Raw genomic sequence first — 25,438 nt, 5'->3', positions numbered from 1 at the left:
TCTGCTCTATTAAGTGAAATGTATACAACAACATATCAGCCTTTATCCACTATGTGGGGTCGGCTACATGAATTCTAGACTTCCATGTATTTCTATCTTTTGTTATATCTTCATTGAGATCCATACACTTCATATCAAACTTTAATGTCTCCCTCAAAGTCTTCTATTAAGTAAAATGTATAACAAACAAAAATCAAAAGGTGCTAGAAAGTGAAGGGACAATCACCAAAAGATGAAAGGAGTACTTTTCAAAATTATTCAATGAACGTAGAGAAACAAATATTACAATGGGATATTTTGGAAATACTGTAGAAGATAGGAATTGCATGTTCAATAGATGTATTTGTCCAAACAAACATGAAATAAACTATGAAGAAGATAAAAAAAGGTAAGGTAGTTCAACCGAATAACATTCCAATAGAAGGATGAAATACACGAAAGAAGGGATTTTATGGTAAGAAAAATTATTAACATGATCCTTAAATGAATAGGATGCTTGATTAGTGAAAAAAAGTGTCTCCATGTTAATTATAAGAATAAAAGAGAGGTTCAAAGTTGTAAAAATTATAAAACAATCAAAGTAATGAGCCATATTATGAAATTTTAGGAAAGGATGATTGAACAAAGATTACGAAAAAGAGCATTTTAGTACCGATTTGGAAGAATAAAGAAGATGTTCGAAGTTGCGGAAATTACAAAGCATAATTAAGCCAAGTTAAGAAAAGAAATCAGTCTCCTAAAACTAATTTAGTTTTATGTCTACTAGGTCAATGATGGGAACCTATCTACTTATTAAGGCATCACCAGAAAGGCTCACAGATAAACAGATGAATTTGCATAGAATGCTTATGGATTTTAAAAAAACAGTTATGAAGTCCCTAAATAAGTCTTTTGGAGGATTTTGGTGGGATTCAAGAAAACTGATAGGATTCCGATTAAGTAAGGAAATCATTGCTGGTATTTTAACTCTAGATTACAAGGAAAAATGTAAACAAAGGAAAAGAATGGGTATTTGAGAGGCCCAGAACTCTCCTGTAAAGACTGCTTCAATTTCTTCACACCTTTCTCTCTCTTCTATTCCCTATTTATAGGTTGTTATTCTCCCTCCATAATCGCATCTGGTTATGCACATGCTGGTTTGTTACTAGCCAAGTTTCGATTCTACCCTTGGTGCACATGCTGGCTGTTACACAAACCTAACTGTGTTACCATCCTGCCCTTGACTCCTGGACTGCCTTTGGTAGGTCCGCAAAACTGGATGCCTATCATTATTCTCCTCCCCAACTTTCACCTTGTCCTCAAGGTGGAAAGTGGGAAATTGCTGTTGAATTAGGTTATAGGACTCCCAAGTAGCTTCCAACGACGGTAACTCCTTCCATTGAATTAGAACATCCAATCCACGTAAATTACTTCCTATTCTTGGTCGGACTACCAATACCGCCTATGGCTCCACCAACATCTCTAAATCTGGACTTAGTTGATTGGGAATCTCCACAGTGGCTTTCGAGGCCCTTTGGACTCACGTAGTTGGGACACAGGGAAGACGGGGTGAATGTTGCAATGTGACAACAACGTTAACTTGTAGGCTACAGGCCCTACCTCCTTTTCAATTTCGAATGGATCATAAAATTTAGGAGTCAACTTCTCATTTGAACAGGCAACCAATGTTTTTTTGCGATAAGGCCTTAGCTTCAAGTAGACTACGTCCCCTACCTTGTACTTCACCTCTCTTCTTTTCATATCTACCCCCTTCTTCATTACCGCTTGGGCTCTTAGTAGTTGTGCCTTAAGTTCCTCCAAAATTTGATCTCTTTTAATCAACTGTTGCTCAACCACCGAAACTGGAGTGGATCCCCTTTCAACCCGCAATATTGTTGGTGGTTCTCGCACATACACTGCCTGGAATGGGGTTATCCTCGAGGTTGTGTGGTATGAAGTGTTATACCATAGTTCAGCCCAAGGCAACCACATATACCAAGCTTTAGGTTTGGAGGAAGCAAAACAACGCAGGTATGTTTCCAGGGTCCTATTAAGTACCTCTGTTTGGCCATCTATTTGCAGGTGGTAAGTTGTGCTGCGGTGGAGCTTGGAGGCAAAACAATTTCTCCCAAAATCTGCTCCTGAAAATCTTATCCCTATCTGATACAATAGATCGTGGTAGACTATGAAGCCTCACAACTTCTTTGATAAAAACCTCTGCCACCTCTCCTACTGTAAATGGATGCTTAAGTCTAATAAAATGTCCATACTTACTAAGTCTATCCACCACCACCAAAATAGAGTCCATTTTGCCCGACCTTGGTAAGCCCTTAATGAAGTCCATAGCAATATCATTCCAAATTTGATTTGGGATAGGAAGGGGCTGCAAGAGTCCTCCTAGCTTTAGGGCCAGATATTTGTTTTGCTGGCAAACATCACAGTTACTCACATACCGGTGGCTGTCATGCTTCATCCTGGCCAATAGACATTAGCTGCAATCATTTTGTAAATTTTCAAAAATCCTGAGTGTCCTCCCACACTTCCATTGTGTCCCTCATGTAGTAGCAGTGGAATGAGAGAAGATCCCCTTGGTAGGTACAACCGACCCTTGTAAAGAAGGTGGTTGTCCACCAATTGGAAATTAGGTCAGGAGGAAGGATCAAATTGGAGTTTTAACAACCCCTTGCAACCTTTCATCTTTTTCTACTTCACGAGCCAATTGATCCAGTTGGAGCACCTTAGGAACTGTCAAGGCTAATAGGGTTGCAGAGTGGCTGATTCAGGACAGGCCATCTGCTGCCTTATTCCAATCCGGGGCAGTATTGTATCTCAAACTGAAATCCCATTAATTTCACCATCCACTTCTGATATTCTGGACTCACCAACCGTTGCTCCATCAGGAATTTGAGACTCTTCTGATCAGTTCGAACCACAAACTTCCTTCCCAACAAGTAATGTCTCCATTTTTGCATCGCAAACACGATGGCCATCAATTCTCGTTCATAAGCCGATTTCCTCCTCCCTAACTGACTAAAAGCATGACTGAAATAAACAATAGGTCTGTGATCTTGCATTAATACTACCCCCATACTGTGTCCCGACACATCCGTTTCAACTACAAATAGCTTGCCAAAATCCAACAAGGCTAAAATTGGTAGCGACACCATTGCAACCTTAAGCCTTTGGAGGGTTTGCTCGACTGTCTCATCCCAGAAAAAATTGTTCTTTTGTAGTCACTCTGTGAGAGATCATGCCTACCTGTCATAGTCCTTAACAAATCGTCTATAATACCCCGTGAGCCAGAGAAAACCTCTCAATTCCTTCAACGTTGCAGGAGTGGACCAATCTAACATAGCTTTCACCTTGCTACAATCAGCTGAAACCCCCTATTGTGATATGATGTGACCAAAATATTCAATTTCTAGCTGTCCGAACAAGCACTTATTCCTATTCACAAATAACTGGTTATCTGCTAGCACTCTCAAAACACAACATAAATGTTGTGCATATTGCTTAAAATCCTTGCTAAAAACTAGTATATCATCAAAAAATATTAACACAAAACGCCTTAATTGCTCCCTAAAAATGTCATTCATCAACGATTGAAACGTGGTTGGCGTGTTCGACAACCCGAACGACATAACAAGAAACTTGTAATGGCCTTCATGCATCCTGAAGGCAGTCTTCAGAACATCCTCAGCCTTGACTCGAATCTGATGATAACTAGACTTAAGATCGAGTTTGGAGAAAACCGTGGCCCCATGTAGCTCATCCAACAACTCCTCTATTACTGGAATTAGAAATTTGTCGGCCACTGTCACCTTCTTCAAAGCCCTATAGTCCACACAAAAACGCCACCCCCCATCCTTCTTCTTGACAAGCAACACCGGACTAGAAAAAGGGCTGGAACTCAATTGTATAATCCCGACGGCTAACATTTCACCTACCATTTTCTCAATCTCATTTTTCTGAAGGTAAGGGTAACAATAGGGCCGTACACTAACTGGTACAGTGCCTGGGAGTAGATTGATTGCATGGTTTTTTTTCCTGGAAGGAGGCAGCCTTTTCGGTGTTGTAAACACCCCTTCAAACTCAGCCAACACCTCCTTTAGGAACAAAGGAACTTCTGCCTGACATTCATTGAATTCTACTGCCATCATTCCTAGTTCTAGCAGCATTCCTTCTCCATTCTCCTTAAAGGCCTTCATCATAGCCTTCAAGGATACCAAAGTTTTGCTCAAGCTAGGGTCTCCCTGCAAAGTCACGACCAATCCCCCAACCTAAAACTTCATAGTTAAGGCCTTCCAATCCACGCTCATCTTTCCCACGGCAGCTAACCACTTCATCCCAAGGATTACATCAGAGCTACCCAATTCCAAGGGCAAAAAGTCTTCAACAATTCCCCCATTTTTGTTCATTTTTCATCTCCAATGTTTTGTTCTTGATTCTATTCCATCAAATCCATCTGATTGTCAATCCACTCCTAGGCTAAACCCTAGGTACATGACACCCTTGACTTTTCTCAGCCAAGCCTTAGCCCCGAAGCACTTGAGACTAAGCATTTATGACAAGGAGCTGATTGCAGTGTTAATGGCAGTAGACAAGTGGAGATATTATCTAGAAGGGAACCGGTTTGTGATAAAGACTGACCATGAGAGCCTCAAATTCCTATTGCAACAAAGGCTGCACGCTCAATTATAGAAAAAAAGAGTTTCTAAGCTGCTAGGGATGGATTACACCATACAGGACAAAAAGGGGAAAGAAAACACCGTGGCAGATATACCATTAAGGAGGAGAAAGTGAGTTACCAAGCTATCTCTTCTATGGTGCCTGATTGGGTGAAGGAGATAACAGTAAGTTATGAACAAACTGCATGGCATGGGATCTTGTGACTCAACTAGCACAAAATAGGAGAAGATGAACAGCTCAAAAGGACCCTGCAATCTTTGCACAACTCACCCATAGGAGGTCATTAGGGCTTAAATGTCACTTATCACAATGTAAGGCAATTGTTTTACTGGATTGGACAGAAGAGGCATGTAACCAAATATGTGTTGGAATGCCCGGTCTGTCAACTTTGTAAGCATGAGTAGGTTCCGTATCCAAGCCTATTGTAGCCACTCGACATTCCAGATCAAGCGTGATCGCAAATCTCTATAGATTTCGTGGAAGGTTTGCCTAAATTAGAAGGGAAGAGTGTCGTGTTAGTGGTAGTCGACAAACTAACTAAATTTGGTCATTTCATAAGTATGGCTTATCCCTTTACAGCCCCTGAGGTAGCAAGGTTGTTGTTAGATTATGTGGTGAAAATACATGGGTTGCCTCTGTCCATCATCCCAAACAGGAACAAAATATTCACCAACAACTTTTGGAAAGAGCTATTCAAACAATTCAGAATAGGGTTGCACATGTCAACGACATATCCGAAATTGACGGACAAACCAAAAGAGTGAACCAATGCCTAGAGACTTACCTTAGATGCATCTGCTTTTCTAAGCCCAGGAGTTGGAACAGGTGGCTACCACTAGCCCAATGGTGGTATAATTCAAACTTCCACCAACCCTTAAAGAGATCCCCATTTGAGGCCCTCTTTAGATATAAGCCACCCTTAATTCTTGCTATCATGCAATATTAAAGAACTGAAATGGCAACAGATTAGTACTTGCAACAAAGACAAGAAGCATTAAAGGTAATAAAGAAGAAGTTAACAGTAGCATAGAACTGGATGAAACAAATGACAGATAGGCGAAGGAGTGAGAGAACTTTCGAGATGGGAGACATAGTTTATTTAAAGGTTAAAAGATTTCAGTAACAACTTTTTTCTACAACCCCTAGATCAAAGTTCAGTCCCAAGTATTATGGATTATTTCCTACCATAGCCAAGGTTGGGAAGGTGGCATACAAGCTGCAATTATCGGAAGGAGTGATGATCCACCTCGTTTTTCATGTTTCACTGTTAAAAAGTCCATGAGGCCTACTGAATTAACTAGCTTGGACCTACCTCCTATGGAAGAAGATTCATCAACAAGAGTGGAGCCGCTTTCAGTGCCAGAGAAGAGAGTCATCCATCAAAATTCCATACCTCTCACCCAAGTCTTGGTGTAGTGGAGTCACCTGAACCCTAATCGCACAACTTGGGAATATCTGCCTAATCTTCTCAAACAATTCCCCCAAGTTGCCCAACTTTTGTAATTCCTTGAGGACAAGAAATGTTTCACGGGGGGAGTATTTCTCACATTCCTAAGCGTAGGATAGTAAATTTAATTTTCCTTTATGATATGAGGGTTGTACTTAGTTGGTTAGGAGCAGCCATGCCTTACGAAGTGTACATTCTCGATTGGTTACTCCCCAGCTGTAGGCTATATATAAGGCCATAGCCAGATATTGCAAGGCATGTGATGAATGAGATATCATCTTTTCTCTCTCCATTCTGTTATCTTCTCTCTCTCTCGTATCTTCTCTTTTTCTCTCTCTTTCGTATCTTCTATCCTCCTAAATTCTTCTCCAATTCTTGAATATACCTTCTCAAACCCTTGTCAAATCTGGGGATTTGACACCTATCTTCGAAGAAACCCTAGGTCAAGTCCAAGTTGCTGACACAATCTAACCACTTCTCAAGGTAAGAGATTTGCCACGCGAACATCAAATGTCTTCTTGCAAGCAATAAAATGGGCCATCTTTGAAAATCAATCCACCACAACCAAGATGGAATTAACACCCCTAGTAGTCCACGGTGAAACCCAATACAGAGTCCATGCTTACATCAATCCATGGGGCCATAGGGACTGGTAAAGGAGTATATAGACCTGTATTTGTTGTTGCCCCTTCAAAACTTGGCAGGTGCAACAATTGAGTGACATAATTATACACATCCCAACTAGTGGAAGGCAAAAATTACCTTCAGCCACTAAAAGACACCCTAGAACTTACACCAAAATATAACACATACCCCCCCCCCCCCCCCCCCCCCCCCGCAAAAAAAAAAAAAAAAAGAGGCTAGAATTACCAAAATACCCCTAACACCCAATTAGAAAGAACAAAAAACACATGGAAAACAGAATTATGTACAGGTTTTCATCAAGTGATCTATACAAGTCTACACCTACCACAACACATTTTAGAGCAGGTCACCGTGCATTTTCATACAAATTCCACATATGGAGGTAACTAGAATTTCAAGTATGATAAGTCTCCCCTACAAGGTGGTTTGATCCATCAAAGAACAATGATGGCATGTTGATCACCACATACCCCTATGCTACTATCCTATAAAATATAATGCAGGGCTTTAATAAGTATCAAAACTAGGAAATTCAAGCAAGATAGAGGAAAAGCATTCTTCTAAAGATAGAAGTGGATCATAGAAGTTTTCTCAATTTTGGATATATGAATGATTACAAATAATGAGATCCACCCCAGAAGAACAAAATAGACAAGTTGAAAGTTCAATTACAAGTATGGCTGATAGTTACCTTTGTATCAGGATCTTTCAACTTTAACAGAACTTCAGCAATAGCATCACGACAAATGTCACACTTATCCCCAGACAGTGGCCAGGAAGTGACTAACTTTTGTTTACAAAGATTAACTTTTTGGCAGAAATCTTCAGGTTTGACTGATTCAACCTCTTGGAAGAAAAGGGGAATATAATAGTCCACCAACGCAATGCACTGCAAGATATCATTACAGATGCAAGTTAATAACATGTTTTCCAGCAATAAAAGGAAACAAACTCCAGCGTAAATATCCAGGAGCTTCAAACTAGACAAGATGCTTTAGCATCTTCTACACATGGCAAATTCAATATCCTACAGGTATACTACACTTATCCTACAGGTTCCTTACCTAGAATACACTTATCCTACAGGTATACTTCACAATTTTGATTGTGGAACACCTAAAATCAATGCTTATTGAGATGTATTTATTTAATAGACTTTAAATTGTCATCATTCATGCAACATATCTAAACGACATGGGCCAGGAAACTGATCTGTTTTAAATGCCTAGTCACCATGAAAAAGAAGGGAGTGATTCAACATACTATTAACTGCTGAAAATTCAAATAAGCCAACTAGTAACTGCTCAAATCATGTGGCTTCAGATGTTTTCAGTTGGCTATCATCAGAAAATATCTAATGACTACCTAGAGCAGGTATTATCAAATCCTAAAAGTATTCTCAAGTCTGAAATTATGCCTGACATTGCCTACAGCTTAGGAATGTGGAGAACAAAAAGGATTATTAAGTTCAACTGCAACACTACACAGACTCACATGTCGCTCAAAATGGTGTAACTGAGAGCAGGCCTTGTGAAGTATGTCAATGATCTGTGTCTGAGTATTGTTTTCCTCAAGGTAATCAACTGCCTGTGTAGCAAACTCTTCACACAATGTGCACAAATTTTTATTTCTGCTAACTTTGGAATCTTTTGCTCCAACTTCAGACTCCTTGCAATGTATCTGCAAAACTGATGCCAGAAACACTAAATTGATATACATTAAATATCACAAGCATCTTCATGTTAACAACCCTTTCCACACAATGCCTAGAAAATTTAGCAACCTCAAAGTTCCTCTATTGTGAAACCATTTTCAGTATTCAACATTTTTGTTAGAGTATCTCACAGCTTACCACTCTATTCTCTCAACCCAACCAGCTTCCTACCACAAGAATATATTGATAACAAAGAACAGAAAAGAGAACAACACAACCACACGAGACAACAGCAAGATTTATCCTGGTTCGGTCTTGAAATCCAAGACCTACATCCAGACTGCTTAGGAGCCACTGAAATCCACTATCTTGAAGTCACCAAGGATGATTACAATGAGAACTTAATCCCTCCCGCCCATATACACTGAAAGCTATAGGGATTATAGGAAATACAAGCTAGAACCAGCCACTCCCAATCTCTCGCACTCAATCCCAACTTAAGACAGTAAATCTGAAACAATCCTTCATGATTGCTGGCACACTAAGACTCTCTATATCTCAAACCTATCCACGACCCCTATTTATAGGATATAGGGGTGGTTGAGCACAAGGAATAAAACTAACTAACAGCCTAACCGAATAACTAACACATAAAGCTGGCAGCCTTCTTCTAGAAACAGACCTTCTAGAAGAACAATTAAATCTAACACTAAATCAGGAATTAAAAATATGCAGCAATACAAAAAATACATGATTACATTTAATCTAATCTAATACAAATGTTACAACAATTTTTAATGGACAAATCTGGTAGGCATGCAAGTTAAGGATTTGCTGTCCCAAAAATTTATAAACAATTAGAATAAACAAGAAAATAATAAGAAATATGATTTGGATAATTTGCAAAACATGCAGACTTACACATTTTAGCAGCTGGGAAAACAAGGCCTGACTTGGGAACAAACAATAGACAAGCGTATGTCTGGAAGACACATAACCTCACAATAGTAGAATATTGAAAAAGATATTGACAAAATTACTACCTGAAACATCAGATGTCATGCTTTCTCCACTAGATAGACCATTAGTCAGTAATTCTCTGGCATTGCAGGCCCAGCTGGCACTGAGAACCAAAGCAACTAAGAGTGGAACTGTCTTAACCATGGTGCCTGAAGTGAAAGCAACTTGATTCAACCAAAAGAAGATTATGATTCGTGTTTTGGGGGGTGGGGGGGATAAAGATTATCCGATCAGCAACATATCAAACTGAGATTGCCCATCAGAAACATATCAAACTTGTTAAGGCACTAATAACAGAATATCAAGTCTCATAACTGGTTATGTCTTAGATGGACTTGCCATTAATACAAGGAGTAAACGAACAAAACATGCAAATCATCGTGTATTTTTTAACAGCATGAACTAATCCTAATGATACAAATATAAAGAAGTTGGTAAAGGCCAAATCACAAAAAGTAACTTCATCATTTATCTGTTTAAACCTCATTAAAAGATGGTTGCAAAGTAGATAGGACCTAGTAATCTTCATATTTCTGCATCAGCCTAATTAGACGTGATTCCTAGGTTGGAGCAAACACTTAATGGACTTGAAATTTATTGGGTATTTGATCATGAAATAGTCTTATGCTGCCCTAAAATGCTTCTTTCTTGGCAAGAGCAATCTGGCCTGTTAATTTTTTAGCTTGTTTAATATATATAAAAGTAAAAACCATCCCAAAATGCAGAGAAATGAGAAACAAAAATAATAAATTAAAGGGTTCAAAAAGTGCTAAATCTGGAGGAAAGTGAAGTAGTGATCCTAGCTGAAAGAAAAAAAATAAATTAAGTAAAGGTGATCCTAGCTGAAAGGAGGCTGCAAAGAGTGCTAAATCAAAGGAAAGTTGGTAGTTGGCTGGGTTGTGCTGAAAAGAGTTTATTCTCATTGAATAAAATCTGAGAGGGAGTTGAGATGTTGAAAAGAAGAGAAATCAGCTGAATAAAGCTGAGGGAGGCTGATATGTGGTTTGGGTTTGGGTTCATATGCTTAACTCACTAGCCATTGAGGTTTGGGTTTATTCTCAATGGGCCCTTCATCTCAACTCGCTAGCCATTGAGGTTTGGGTTCATATGCTAATATGTGGTTTATCCTTATATCCGGACCTTTGGCCCAACTAATCCCCGTGAGCACAAGCAAACCACCTCCTTCACATGACCCAAGCAAAGCTCCAGCACGTGGCAACCAGAGCTCAGCATCAGCCACAAAGGGCACACAATGCCAACACAAGCCGCACCACACAGTGTGATGAGCAAAGCTTTGCATCAACCACACGCGACGTGAAGGGTCACACAGACCCCAGCACGCATTGTGGCAAGTGTGTCCCCCCCCCCCCCCCCCCCCCCAAAAGAATCCAGCTAGAAAATGCCTTCTGCATGCAGTCAGCAAGACTCAAACCTACACCAAGCAACCCCAAGATCATAGCAAGGACTAGCCTGGACAACCCGGGCTTAATATGTGGTCTATCATCCTATACAATTATTGATGCTTGGATATAAGTTGCACGGGATTATGTATGAGAGGCATGTGATTGAGTGATTTAGATAACAAGGCCGCTAAATAAATGAATAATGCGTGCCTAATAGAAGATAAATGAACCTCAATGTTAGTAAGGCCTTAAGGGAGGCTATGTGAAGATAAAAATGGACCAAAGAGTGAATTAGTGACATGACAGTGGATAAGGCAAATAGTCGACCGAGGAATTGACTATGATATCCAGAGAGCTAAGGAGCTTAATCGTCATGACAATAATTAACTAATGGGTTAACTAGGGGTGGTCCAAAAACAAGGTAAGTTAGTTGAGGGAAGTCCAAACAAAGTGTGCTTGGATCATTTAATGTGATAGTTGACAATCCAAAATAGAATGTTTGGACAATTGACTAAAGCAAGTGACAATCAACTCTCCAAGACAATGTAGTGATGCCAATTGTGAGGTCAACAATAAACTAACAAGTTAACTAGGGTGAACTTGAAGGCTAAAACAAAGATGATTAATGACCAAAAACCTAATGTAATGGATTGACTTGGGTGAACTTGAAGGTTAAAACAAAGATGTAACATATGGAATTAAGAGATAACACCTTAATTGACCCAAGTGGCTTAGTAAGAAAAAGAGACCATAGTTTGTTCTTGTCTCGAGTACACATTGATAGCAGAAGAGCAAGGGTCAGGGTTCCCAACTCCATTTTCCATTGTGAATCATCTATGTGGACAATGACATCCAACTAAGTCATGAGAATGAGAAATAGGGTTTAAGAGTTAAATGGTATTAGAGTATTGGAAGAGAAATAAATTAAACTTGTAACCCCATGGGCTTATTAATAAGAAATTAAATTGAACTTTTGGGACATGCCATACAAATAACTCATATATTTGCTCCCTACCCAATCATTGAATAATCTTATAGCCAACTAAGTAAAAAAAGGTCAATTTTCTAACAAAGACGAATTTGAAATCCTGTGCCCACTCCATTCCTAGAAGAGAAAGATTCAACCAAAACCACCTCTTTGTCCATAGGAAACAAAAATGGATTTGAGAACTTCTCAATCAATGACCTATGACTGCACCAACTAGCCAACCAAAATCTAACCATTGAAGAGTAATCCCCTAACTTGAACTCTCATAGGGGGAGAGGTTATACTATGGATGGTCCAACCTCCTAACTCATCAATAAAGTACAAAGCGCAGTTTCAATGATTTTTCTTAACGAGTGAATTGCAAACGAGAAACTAAAAGCATGCAATTTTTTTGTTAAGTGCAAGGCGAATTTAAGCGTGCTAATTTTTTTTTTTATTTACACTATTTTTCAATTAAAAAAGTTGTTACTATGTACCTTAATACGCCAAAACACACCAATTTATTATATAGTGGACAAGAGGGTTATCTACAAGCATGGGCCCCCTATCACCCAAGTGCTGGTGAAGTGGTCCAATCTCCACCCAAACAATAATACATGAGAATATGTGCCTGACCTACTCAGACAATTCCCTCAAGCTACTAGCCTTCTTAGCATTTATTGATAACAAGAAATTTTTGTATTCGTGTCACGACCGAAGATGACACTAGAGAAACTTCCTTAACACAAGTATTAAGGAGAATTGCTAGCGTTGAGAACAAAGAGTTTGGAGGGGAAAGTTAGAGCAATAGAGAGAGAGAAAGAGAGAGAGAGAGGGGCTAGAAGACAGATGGAAAACAGAATGTGATATTCTTCATTGATACCTTCTTACGGTAGCCTCACTACTGATATAGTGGCAAGGCAGCGGACGTCGGGAATCCTTTTCCCAATGGCTGTAACCATAAGTTCTGTCCTATTCGACCTCTCCCACGTGGAGAATCTTTGGCTAACAAACTTAGCACTAGAAATTACAATAAACCCATAGTAGAAAGTAAAACAAAGGAATTACACTGCAATGACAAAAAATTAAAATATGTGGCTGCTCTGCTGCTGAGGGACGGCCGTGACAATTTCCCTCCCCTTCAACCGATTTCTTTTCCTCAAGAAATGCTAAGGAGATTGGCAGATCGAGGAAATTGCCTTAGGAGATCGAGTAAATATTCCCAGGTGCTGCAATCTGAAGTACTGCCACGCCACTTGACTAGCACCTGGATGAGCGGAGCCCCTTGTTTGTACACCACCCTCCTCTAGATTATAGCCTCTGGTTCCATTACCCCGACAGCTTCTTTAGGGAATGTAGGGAGGGCCCTGCTCACCGGCTGGCTTCCCACGGATTTCTTGAGGAGAGAGACATGAAAGACTGGATGGATTTGAGTTCCTTCCGGTAAATTCAGGCGGTATGCCACCTGTCCTATCTTGGCTTCTATGGTGAACGGACCGAAATATTTGGGACTAAGTTTAGTCACCTTTCCCTTAGTAATGGCCTTGAGATAGGGGTACCGCAGCCTCAAATACACCTTATCCCCCGCAGCAAACTCCCTTACACTTTTCTTGCGATCGGCTACTTGCTTCATCATGTTCCTAGCTGAGGCCAACTCCTGCTTAAGTTGTTGGGTGACCTGCCTTTGCTGCTGAAGGTATTCTTCTATCGTAGCTACACTGGATCCCCCCTCTACAGCTGGTAAAGTTGGTGGTGGGTACCCGAATAGAGCTTCAAATGGTGACATTTTGATAGAAGAATGATAGTTGGTGTTATACCACCATTGAGCTAGGGACAACCACCGATGCCACTCCTTGGGTTGTAAGAGGCAAACACACCTCAAGTAGGTTTCTAAACTTTGATTTACCCTCTTGGTTTGCCCGTCTAATTGGGAGTGGTAGGCTGTAGACATGCTCAGCTTAGTTCCCAATGCCTTCATGAGTTCCTGCCACATTAGACTGGTGAAGATCCGATCCCGATCCCAATGTGAGACAATGTATTTGGGAGTCCCATGCAGCTTTACCACCCGATCAAGGAAGGCCCTAGCTACATCTTGAGCAGTATACGGATGAGTTAGCCCTATGAAGTGAGCAAACTTAGTCAACCGGTCCACCACGACCATTATGCTATCTCTTCCCTCCGACCTCGGTAGGCCTTCCACAAAATCCATTGACACGTTAGTCCAGGCTTGGTCCGGAACAGGTAACGGTTGTAGTAACCCCGAGTAGGCGGTGTTCTTAGTCTTGCACCTCTTGCAGGTATCACAAGAGAGTACATATCTTCGCATCTCAGCCTTCATCCCTGGCCAATGGAATACCCTCTTAACCCGTACATAAGTCTTTTGCGTGCCTGAATGCCCTCCTAGCGGTGACTCATGCAAGGATTGCATGATCTTGTTCTTGAGCCCGATATTATTTCCAATCACCAACCTTCCGTGACAGCCTCAACACTCCTCCACTTAACGTATATTCCTCCCCCTCCTGTGTTCCCACAACCAGCTTTTCTATTATCCCCTTCAATTTTTCATCCCTTTCGTAGCTATCAATTACCTCATTGTACCATTCCGGCACCACCTGGGAGATTGCCGCGACACTTCCCTCTTCGTGGCACCTTGACAGTGCGTCCGCCGCGATATTTTCCTTCCCTTTTCGATACTGTATGGTATAGTCCAGCCCCATTAGTTTAGACATTCCTTTCTTTTACAGCTGGGTGTGAAGTTTCTGTTGTAGTAGAAACTTGAGGCTTTCATGGTCGGTTTTTATGATGAATCTGCCCGCTTCCAGATAATGCCTCCATTTGTCAACCGTCATCAAAACAGCTATAAATTCTTTCTCATATATGCTGAGCCCCGAATGTTTGGGGCTTAGGGCCTTACTCAAGAAAGCTAGTGGTCTCCCTTCCTGAGCTAACACTGCTCCAACACCAGTGCCACTTGCATCCGTTTCTAAAATGAATGGTTTGTTTTAGTCCGGTAACCCCAAGGCCGGCACCTTACTCATGGCTCCTTTCAGTTTAGTGAATGCTTCTTCTGCCAATGGTCCCCATTCAAAACTTCCCTTCTTTAGTAATTGCGTCAGGGGCTTGCTGATGGCCCCATATCCCTCCACAAATCGCCGGTAGTACCCCGTAAGGCCCAGAAATCCCCTTAGGGCCTTCACTGACTTGGGCCTCGGCCAAGACTCCATCGCCTCTAGTTTCCTTGGATATGTGCTGACCTCTCCCTTGGATATGATGTGGCCTAAATATTCAACTTGCTCTTGACCAAAAGCACACTTAGACTCCTTAATAAAAAGCTGGTTAGATCTGAGGATATCAAAAGTGGTCTTTAGGTGAGATAGGTGCTGATCAAAGGTAGGACTATAGATGAGGATGTCGTCAAAGAATACAAGTATAAACTTGCGGAGGTGAGGCTCAAATATACGGTTCATGAGGGATTGAAAGGTGGCAGGGGCGTTAGTAAGCCCGAAGGGCATCACTAAGAATTCAAAATGTCCATGATGGGTTCTAAAGGTTGTTTTAGGGATGTCTTCTGGTTTCATTCGGATTTGGTGATAGCCCGAACGAAGATCCAGCTTAGAAAAGAATTGAGCATTGTGTAATTCGTCTAAAAGATCCTCAACAAGTGGAATTGGAAACTTATCTTTGACCGTTAAGGCGTTTAGTTGGAGGTAATCCACACAAAACTGCCATGTTCCATCCTTCTTTTTCACTAACAAAATCGGAGAGGCAAAAGGGCTTTGGCTGGGACGAATTATGGCTTGTTGGAGCATTGCCTTGACCATCCTTTCTATTTCATTCTTTTGGGCAGGAGGGTAACGATAAGACCGAATATTAACGGGTTCAATGTTAGGTTTTAGGTTGATGGTATGGTCTTGAGCTCGGGTAGGAGGAAGGGTAGAAGGTTCTAGGAATAGATCCTCATATTCTAACAGCAAGGTATTAAGAAGGTCTGAGTATGATACCTGGTCAGTTTGTTCGCAAGGGGAGCTAACTGTCAATAACACCTTCCCGTGCACCTCCCGTTCCCCTCTGTTTTCTTCGATGGCCACTATGGAGAATAGGTGTGCCAAGTGGTTCCACCTTCCTATGAACAATTTCTGCAGCCTTTTTCCACTGATCATTTTACAGCTACCCGTTTCCTTCCCTCCTGTTAGCATCATCCTCCTCCCTTCTTTCTCAAATGAGACCTCCATTTTGTTAAAATCAAAGCCTATGGGACTCACCCCTTTCATCCAGTCCACACCGAGTACAACGTCACAGCCCCCGAGTTGTAAGAGTCTTAGATCAGCCTCAAACATTTCACCTTGCATTTCCCAGCTAAAGCCATTACAAGCTGACTTGCTCAACACCAAATCCCCATTTGCCACTGTCACACTCAGGGGTGGCGTCTCCGTGAGAGAGCATTCAAGTCTCTTGGCTGTGCTTCCATCGAGGAAGCTGTGGGTACTCCCACTGTCGATAAGAATCATCAAGCTACACCCATTTGATTGGCCTTCCACCTTCATAATCTTATTATTAGCTACCCCCTTCAAAGCATGAATGGAAATCTCTCCATTGTCCTCCTTGTCGTCCTCCTTGAGGTTTAAGTCCCCGGTCCCTCCTTGATCCTCTCCTTCGCCTCCATCTAGTAAAAGGATTTGCCTTCTACACTAGTGTCCAGGGTAATATTTGTCTCCACAACGGAAACAGAGGCCTGTTAGCCTCCTCTGCTCCCTCAGTTGTTCCCCATATGGAGCTGAGTTTGATCCTCCCACGTGTTTTCCCTTCACTAACTCCTTATTGTAGCTCTTTCCTCCAATATTGGATGTGCCCAGACCCACCCCTCTCTGTTGTTGCCTCCGCTTCTTCATCATCGCCTCCACCAGGGTCTCTTGCAAACGGGCACTCTCCGAAGCTTGTTCCACTGTTCTTGGCCTCATCATTTTCACCATTGGCCGCAACTCCTCGCTAAGACCGCTCATGAAGCTGGATACGAAATAAGCTTCCGAGAGGTGGGGGTTGTGGCGAATCATGAATGACCTCAACTCCTCAAACTTTTGCAGATAGGATTCAACACTTCCCACCTGCTTGAGTTTGTTGAATTCTTCTATAGTATCCATCATGCTTCTTTCTCCAAACCTCTAGCACAACTTCTCCGAGAACTCCTCCCATGTACACTCCCTCCTTACACTCAGGCACCCTTGGAACCATGCGTCCACTACTTCATTGAAATAAGCAGTGGCCAGTGGTACCCTTTGCGCTTGTGGTATATTGTACCAGCTAAACAGCCTCTCACATTTTCTTACCCACCAACACGGATTGAGCCCCTCAAACATCGAAATCTCCATCCAAGGCATTGGATACCCTGGTTGATGATGATTGGGAGGCTCCACCCTGTCTCTCCCCAGCATCCTCTCCAGCTCCTCTTCCGGGTTTATCTCCAGTTCGGATGTTCCAATTCCTCGATCCATTCTATGGTCTTGTAGAATGGGCTCATTTCTCTCCCAAGGGGGAAAGTCTGGTGCCATCCTGACCGAATTCTGATGGGTAAACATCACCATGAACTGCTGCATCTGAGCTCCCAGTTCGTCTCGTACTCTCGCGATTGAAGAATCCAACCTTCGCTCCAATCCTTCCATGGAACTCTCCAGCTTGCGGTCCATAGCTATGATTGCCTCATGATTTCGGGTAGCTCCTAGCTCCGGTTGATCGGTTCGGTTCTGAAAATCCGCCATCGTCGATTGCACTTGTTGAAGCTGTGTCTCCAGACCCTTCATGCGAGTACCATCCGCCATTGTTACCGATACTACAAGTGTTAGCCGAGAATCGGTTGCTCTGATACCAATTAATGTCACGGCCGAAGATGACACTAGAGAAACTTCCTTAACACAAGTATTAAGGAGAATTGCTAGCGTTGAGAACAGAGAGTTTGGAGGGGAAAGTTAGAGCAATAGAGAGAGAGAAAGAGAGAGAGAAGGGCTAGAAGACAGATGGAAAACAAAATGTGATAGTCTTCATTGATACCTTCTTACGGTAGCCTCACTACTGATATAGTGGCAAGGCATCGGACGTCGGGAATCCTTTTCCCAACGGCTGTAACCATAAGTTTTGTCCTATTCGACCTCTCCCACGTGGAGAATCTTTGGCTAACAAACTTAGCACTAGAAATTACAATAAACCCACAATAGAAAGTAAAACAAAGGAATTACACTACAATGACAAAAAATTAAAATATGCGGCTGCTCTGCTGCTGAGGGACAGCCGTGACAATTCGTCATGTACCTATTGCTTGTATAGACAGTACACGTGAGGATAGTTATAACTAATGTCGGGTTGTAGTTAGAGAGAAGCTATATACAATTGTACTTCTATTTTGGTGGGACTGGTGCCCTGGGATCAGTATATAAACAAGTTGATCCCACCCATTCAAGGCATCTAGAAATTACAATTGAAGTATTTTGAACTCTCTCTCTCTCTCTCGATTCTTCTCTATTTCCTTCTTTATTCTCCCTAACTTTTGTTAGTGTTAGTGCAAAAATGTTAGATTTACATTACATGGAATATATGTAAGTGGCACTAAATGATGTAATCTTGTTCATATATATATATAAGGTCATATCTTCATTCATTCTCTCCGTCTTTTTTAATGAATTAGTCCCTAGATTTCTTGGTAGAGATCTTATTCTTAAGTATTAAGAATATGTAACAAAGATCTTTAATTCAAGATTTCTTAAAGGAATTATCGGTTCTCAAATTTATCAGAAAAGGAATATGGTTTGTCGATCATGAACCGACACATGAGCTACTACCATTGTTCAGCATGAGATGGAGTGGTGAGTCACGTACCACATTGCATGAAATGCATATAGTAGACATGTGGGTAGGTGTTGGTTAAACATCTATTGAATGTGACACCTACAATAGATCACATGGTTGTAAGGATTAATAATCTATTGTTAGTTTTCGATTGTGTATTTGGTCCTTTAACTAGAAGCGACAAAGTTGTCTTATGCACTGGTGTTAGAGATTTGCTATTAAGCGGAACCATCCGAAGTAAGAGGTGAGAATGCTTTTTATGTGGTCTCTGGGCAGGTGGTGTATGGAGCCATGAGATGGGGATGAACATCCTATGTGGTCTAAGTTGGTTGTGATAGGAAATTCCTTAGCCAGGGTGAGCATGATTGGAAAGGTGTTTCCAATGTCAAAAAAGTTTCAAATGCTACCTCGACCACGCTGTACTAGATTTGGCATAGTTATCGAGTCCTATGAGTTTAATCAGTCCATGACTCTCACTCGGTCAAGATGTTAGTCAGTGGAAGGACTAGTGCACGATAATCTAGAAACCTTAATAGGTTCATATAGAGTCAGACTTCATTACTGTTAGGATCATCCTGAGTCCTGCTTAGAGAATAGTGTTATTAAAGGCCCAAGGCACAAAAAGATGTTGAAGCCTATGACACAAGGCGAGGCGTGGGCCTGATGAAACTAGGCACATGCTAACTAAAAAAAAGTGAAAAATATCCTAGTTGAAGAATAAGATATAAAATAGATCATAACTCTTAATAACATATTCTCAAACATATTATCAAGAAAATTAAAAAATTCAGCATATATTAATGAAAAGAACAATAAAAAATGCCAAAAGATACAATTTAAAAGTCTTTAAGTCAACTTAAATTAAATCTTAAATAATTTATAGGTCTTAAATCTTAATTAAAATTAACTAATTACACATTTTAAATAATCTAAAAATCATCCTCATCACTAAACAGTAAAAAATTAAATAAACTAATAAACAATAAAATAAAAAGCCTAAAAACCAGTTAAAAAGGTCTAGGCGCGCCTAAGCCCAAGGTGCCTTGGGCCTAAGCGCACCTAGTTGGTGTGCGCCCGCCTGGAAGCATTCCAGACGCCCAAGGTGTGCATTTAATAACACTACAAGAGGATACTCAAGATCTTTCAGGAACAAAGAAGGAAGTTAGGACTATGCTTTAAATGTGGAGACAAATTCAGTCCCGGCCACCAATGTGGAAGATTGCTACTGCACATGGAAGGATGAGAAGAAGGAAAGGGAGAAGGTGAAAACAAGGTTGTTCTCCAAGAAGAAACCGGAGGCTGCAACATGAAGGCCGAAGAAGCTAGGCAGAAATTATTACAGCAAGAGATTCTTGAGGCATAGCTACACTCGATTCAAGCTGTCAAGTTTAAGGACAGAAATAAGACGGAGGAAGAACATTCAACGGCAGCGAACACTGCTACTCTTCAATTGCTCCATTAAGAAGCGCAAGGGAGACAAGAAGAAAGAAGGATAAATAAGGCAGTAAAGACTGGTATCAGTTGATCCCAATCCGTAGCCAGCTTTGACCCTTCTTGGGGACAAGAAGTTGTTCAAGAGGGGGGGTTTTGTCACGACCCTAGGATAGTAAAAGGGTAATACTGTAATTGGGTTGCATATTGTTGTAATTCGGTTAGATCATACTGTTGTAAGTCAGTTAGTTGCCCTGGCTGTTGCTTTGTTTGTTGAGCTTCAGTTACAATAACTGAAGAACAACCAGGTATGCCTATAAAAGGCTAGTTGTAAGGGATGGGCAGGCATTCAGACAATTGAAGATTCAATCTTTCCCTCTTTCCCAATTCTCTCTCATTTTCTCTCTCGATTTTCTTCTCAACTCTCCCTCTCTGCTTTCAATTTACTGAAACAACCGTTGTCGGATCCAAGCAGAGTTTTGACTTAAACCTTCTTTTTTATGTATGAATCAAAATATACTAACAGCAACATGCCTAATCAGAGGACAAGTAAGGCCTAATTTGAAGATTGAACTTACAGATCTATTTTTCCCCTTTTTTAATCTTTTCTTCTTTTTTCATCATTAGCTGATTGCTCTGGGCCGATATTGAGTTTGACAAAATTAAAACCCTTCAACCTAATGGTCTATCGAATCATCTACCACACAATGATCAAGCCTAAACAAGCAATTCCATTACAGACTTACCCAGAAACATCTACGCACATATCTATACATATAAATAAAAAATAAGTACATAATATATCAGAAGAAGAGAAGAGACAGTCAAAACCCAACAACACAATCAAATGCAAGAATATACCGTCTCTGGGGGTTTTTGGGAATGCCATACGCATTGTTATGGAGGGTGTCAGAATGGGGAGACGATGGAGGGGCAGTGCACTGTTTCTTACTTACAGGTGATGGGCTATCAGTTCGAGGAGCAACGAAGAATTTTCTTTTACGATAAAGAAACGGAACAAACCCGAAGGGTTGTTGGTGGGTTCCTATTGGAATCTCAATAAGTCGGAAGCTTTGTTTCTATGCTGGGTAGTGGGTCCATACTTTTTAATTCTCTTTTAAATTTAATAATATTGAAACTCAAATCTGGTACTGGGACTGGGAGGCGCTCTTTGCATTTTAAAATTAACTAGTGGATCACCGTGCGACGCACGGATATCGCAAAAAAAATAAAAAAATAATTAAAATAAAAGTTATATAATTATAATAAATTAACATCATGATAAAGAAGTAAAAAATAAATAAAATAATTATGTTACAATAATGAGAAATGAACAAACATACAACAAAATTAGTTATTCAATTATTCTGGAATATGTATGCTCTTTTTTGTCTGACCTTTTTTTTCTTTTTTGACCTTTTTTATGCTTTTATTATGGTCTTTCTACTAATACATATGTGTGTCTTTAACAAAAAATTGTATCTAACGTCTATAGTATTCATGATTTATTAGAGTGAGGTTAATGTCTACCATTTCTAACACATTATTTTCATTTTGATGCACGAAATACTAAAAATGTAACATATCTTATTCTGAACTCTCAGTAGCAAGGTAGTTGATTACTCAGTATAAATGGTGATTTCTCGATTCATTTTATTAATTATTTGATTGAAAATGTTTCTCATTCGTTATGATTTCAATATTGTGTATGTTATTAAACTATAGCTCAATTATGATAAATTTTTGTGCAATACGCTAGAAAGAATAATTAGTGCAGTAAAAAAAAAAAATACAGGTAAGAATGTAAGAACGTTAAACACCCACTATAAATTAGTGGACTAAAAAAAATATACAAATAAAATAGAAGTGAAAGAACATAAAAAATGAGAAAATACATAAGTGTGAATCAGTAAAAAAGAAAAAAAAACTAAATAATAAAAGAAAACAAAAAACATGTAGATCAAACAAATTGCCTAGATATAAATCCAGCAACAACCAAAATATTTAGAAATAAAAAATTAGCAAACCAAGTTTACCTTGCATAAGAAATTATAACAAAAGCCAACAAATAAAATTCAGTAGCAATTAACAAAACAACCTCAAAAGTTTTATAGGAATAAGTCATAACAAAGAAAAAAAAAACATTGTAATCCAAAACCAATTAAATAAACTTTTTTTAGTTATCCTCATTCTTGATCATTGATTGAATTTTCTTAGTTGCATTAGTCAACAAATTGTCAAGGAGAGCCCCTTTGGCAAAACACCTTTCATAATTTTCTAATGTATGTATAACTCACAACCCGACTTTAGCAACGTAGTAACTTCATCATTAGACGAAGAAATTAGAATATAATGTCATTAATTAGTACTTATGTCATACATATTAGGAACTCCAAATTTATTTTACAAATATAAATATTAAATTTTGAAAATTGATGAAGCGTATTTCCCCCTCAATTTCAGTCTTTTCAATCTTTCAATAAAGATCAGACTTTTGTTGTTGAGAAAAGTGAGCATAACATGTTAGAACATGTTTTAGCACATAGTCATTCTTAACACATTGCAAACATTAAAACCTTAAACACTATACTAACTTGACTTGCTCCTAGCATACACTTACACTTAAAAATCAAATTAGGGTTAATTACCAATTTCATCACACTAAAAACTTTATTACGTTTGCAAATAAAGTTAAAAAATAAAATTATAACATTTAAGTTATATATAAAATTATAACATTTAAAATTATAAAAATAAATTTAAATTAATTAAGCTATATATAAAATAAAGATAATTTAAATAATCAATTAATTATATAAATGATAATAATCAAATTTTCAAAGTTGATTATTCATATATGACTTCACATATTCCTCTTGTCAATCAATTGCCACATTCAATATAGGTCAAATTTTTAAGAAAACAACAAAAAATAAAATAATGTTAAAAATAAAATTATAACATTTAGTTATATATAAAATTATAACATTTAAAATTATAAAAAATAAATTTAAATTAATTAAATTATAAATAAAATAAAGATAATTTAAATAATTAATTAATTATATAAATGTTAATAATGAAATTTTCAAAATTAATTATCCAACTTCACATATTCCTCCGACAATTAATTACCACAATCAAAACATGTCGAATTTTTTTTAAAAAAAAAGTTAAAAAATAAAATTATAACATTTAAGTTATATATAAAATTATAACATTTAAAATTAAAAAAATAAATTTAAATTAATTAAATTATATATATAAAATAAAGATAATTTAAATAATCAATTAATTATATAAATTATAATAATCAAATTTTCAAAATAAGTAGGAAGCTTTGTTTCTATGCTGGGTAGTGGGTCCATACTTTTTAATTCTCTTTTAAATTTAATAATATTGAAACTCAAATCTGGTACTGGGAGGCGCTCTTTGTATTTTAAAATTAATTTTGGATGTTTTTATATTTTAAATTTTTAAGACGCACATCCTATCCATTAATTTTGAAGTTAATGTCATCTATTCCAAATTAAAGCCACATAGTTTTGTTTTAAAGTAATAACTAAATTATTACTAATTTATATTAATTAAAAGCTAATTAAATTTAATTTAATCAAAAATTAAAAAAAAAAAATTGGTGAAGTTGTCTCACCACCAAAGGTTCCTACTCTCTCTCTCTCTCTCTCTCTCATCATGAAATAGATTCTAGAATGAGCCTACACGATGAGTTCCATTTAAAATCTAACCAATTGTGATGTGATTGCGTGTGAGAAAGAAAATGAGGAAGGGTGAGACTTTTCCCAACCCTAATCCTCAATTTGAATGAAGCCGCGCATGCAAAAATCTAGACTTCTTCCAATTTGTTTTTGTTCTCCAATTGTATGAATATAATTAGGACTAAGTAATATTTTAATTAAAGAAAAATAATAACCAATCAAAATTATCAATTCGGTTCGATTTAAACTGCAAGTGAGTTTGATTCGATTTTTACATTTAGCAATTCTAATTATTTCGTTTCGACTCAATCTCCATATTAAAAAAAAATAACATAACCAAATTGACTAAAATGTCAAAAAGGATATCATTTTTTTTCAATTTTTCATTTATTTGATTTTAACATCTATTCAATCGATTTCTTTCAATTTTTTAATGCAATCCCCAAATCTAATCTTCTTCATCAAATTCATTATATAATTATATACATCTTTACACACATATATATGGTAACAGCAAACACCCAACAATAGGACCATTCTTCTTCTCTTTCTTCTTCTTCCAACAATTTTATATTTTAATTTTTATTATATTTTAATTAATGTTCATTTTAGTTAATTTAGAATAGATAGCGTTAACTTCTAAAATTAATAAAGTGGATGTGCGTGCAATAATTGTAAGTACAAGGATTTCTAAAAACAATTTTAAAGTATCAGGAGTGATTATGCAAATAGGTTAATGTTGTTGTCAAAAATATGAAAATCATAATTTATAATGTGGGATGAGTTATGGGGTGTCCAAGAGAAATGAGTCAAGTGAGAGAAATAAGGCTGCTAAGAGAAACGAGAATGTTTAGAGAAATAAGGCTTTCAAGAGAAATGAGGTTGCCAAAAGAGATAACATTATCAAGAGAAATAAGGCTTTTAAGAGAAATAAGGCTGCCAAGAGAGATAAGGCTGCCAAAAGAAATATTATTGTCGAGAGGATCCTCTGTTTCACTATTAATACCTGCAAAAGAGTTAGAAGGCTCACGGGGATTTCACCCACGATGACCTTCTGATGCTTAAGTTAGTACGCGAAAAAGACAAGTACCCAAGAGAAAAAGTAAAAATACTTTTGAGTGCCTAGAGTTTATTGAATTTTCTGAACCCCTTTCTGAGTCCGGTAGCTGGGTATTTATAGGACACAATTCTCGAGAATATTAGGTGTTGATGCTCATAAGTCATCCCGAGAGAATCCTCGAGGTGAAATGAATCATTATCGAGAGAATCCTCTCGGTTAGAGAGAAAGTCTCTGCTGAGAGGATGTATTTGCTGAGAGGATTCCTTGCCGAAAGAGAGAGGCTTTGCCTAGAGGGAGAAGCTTTGTCGAGAGAAAAGCCTTGTCGAGAGGATGCGTCTGCTAAGAAAATTTCTTAGACCCGAGAGAATCCTCTTGTTGAGAAAAATCCTATTGTCAAGAGAATTCCTTTGGCCCAAGAAAATCCTTTTGTCGAGAGAACTCTATTAGCCAAGATAACTCTTTTGGCCGAGAGAATGCCTCTACTGAGAAAATCTTGGGGTCGAAGAGAATGCCTTGTTGAGAGAAATTTCTTATTCCTTCCCACTATTTTCAATTAAAAAGTTTCGAGATTTTACTCCAAATTGGCATGGCAT

General features: G+C 38.7%; 1 protein-coding gene across 4 annotated transcripts in view; it reads right to left on the bottom strand.

Annotated features, from left to right (window-relative positions):
- LOC127788596 (uncharacterized) overlaps positions 1-21,131 on the bottom strand; it is a 51,631-nt gene extending 30,500 nt beyond the window's left edge. Inside the window, exons 1-4 of one of the 4 annotated variants that reach the window (XM_052317064.1) lie at positions 20,931-21,129; positions 9,458-9,583; positions 8,255-8,448; positions 7,452-7,649 (exon numbers count right to left, since the gene is read on the bottom strand). In XM_052317064.1, coding sequence (XP_052173024.1) covers positions 7,452-7,649; positions 8,255-8,448; positions 9,458-9,583; positions 20,931-20,964 — 552 coding nt within the window. In that variant the 5' untranslated portion in view covers positions 20,965-21,129. Of the gene's footprint in view, positions 1-7,451; positions 7,650-8,254; positions 8,449-9,457; positions 9,584-20,930 lie in introns of all 4 variants that reach the window. The other 3 variants (XM_052317066.1, XM_052317063.1, XM_052317065.1) reach the window with 3 other exon arrangements.
- Between the last annotated feature and the right edge of the window lie 4,307 nt (positions 21,132-25,438).

This window comes from Diospyros lotus, chromosome 13 (assembly GCF_014633365.1).
Source record: "Diospyros lotus cultivar Yz01 chromosome 13, ASM1463336v1, whole genome shotgun sequence".
Lineage (NCBI taxonomy): Eukaryota > Viridiplantae > Streptophyta > Magnoliopsida > Ericales > Ebenaceae > Diospyros > Diospyros lotus.
This window is presented reverse-complemented; position numbering and strand designations above follow the sequence as displayed.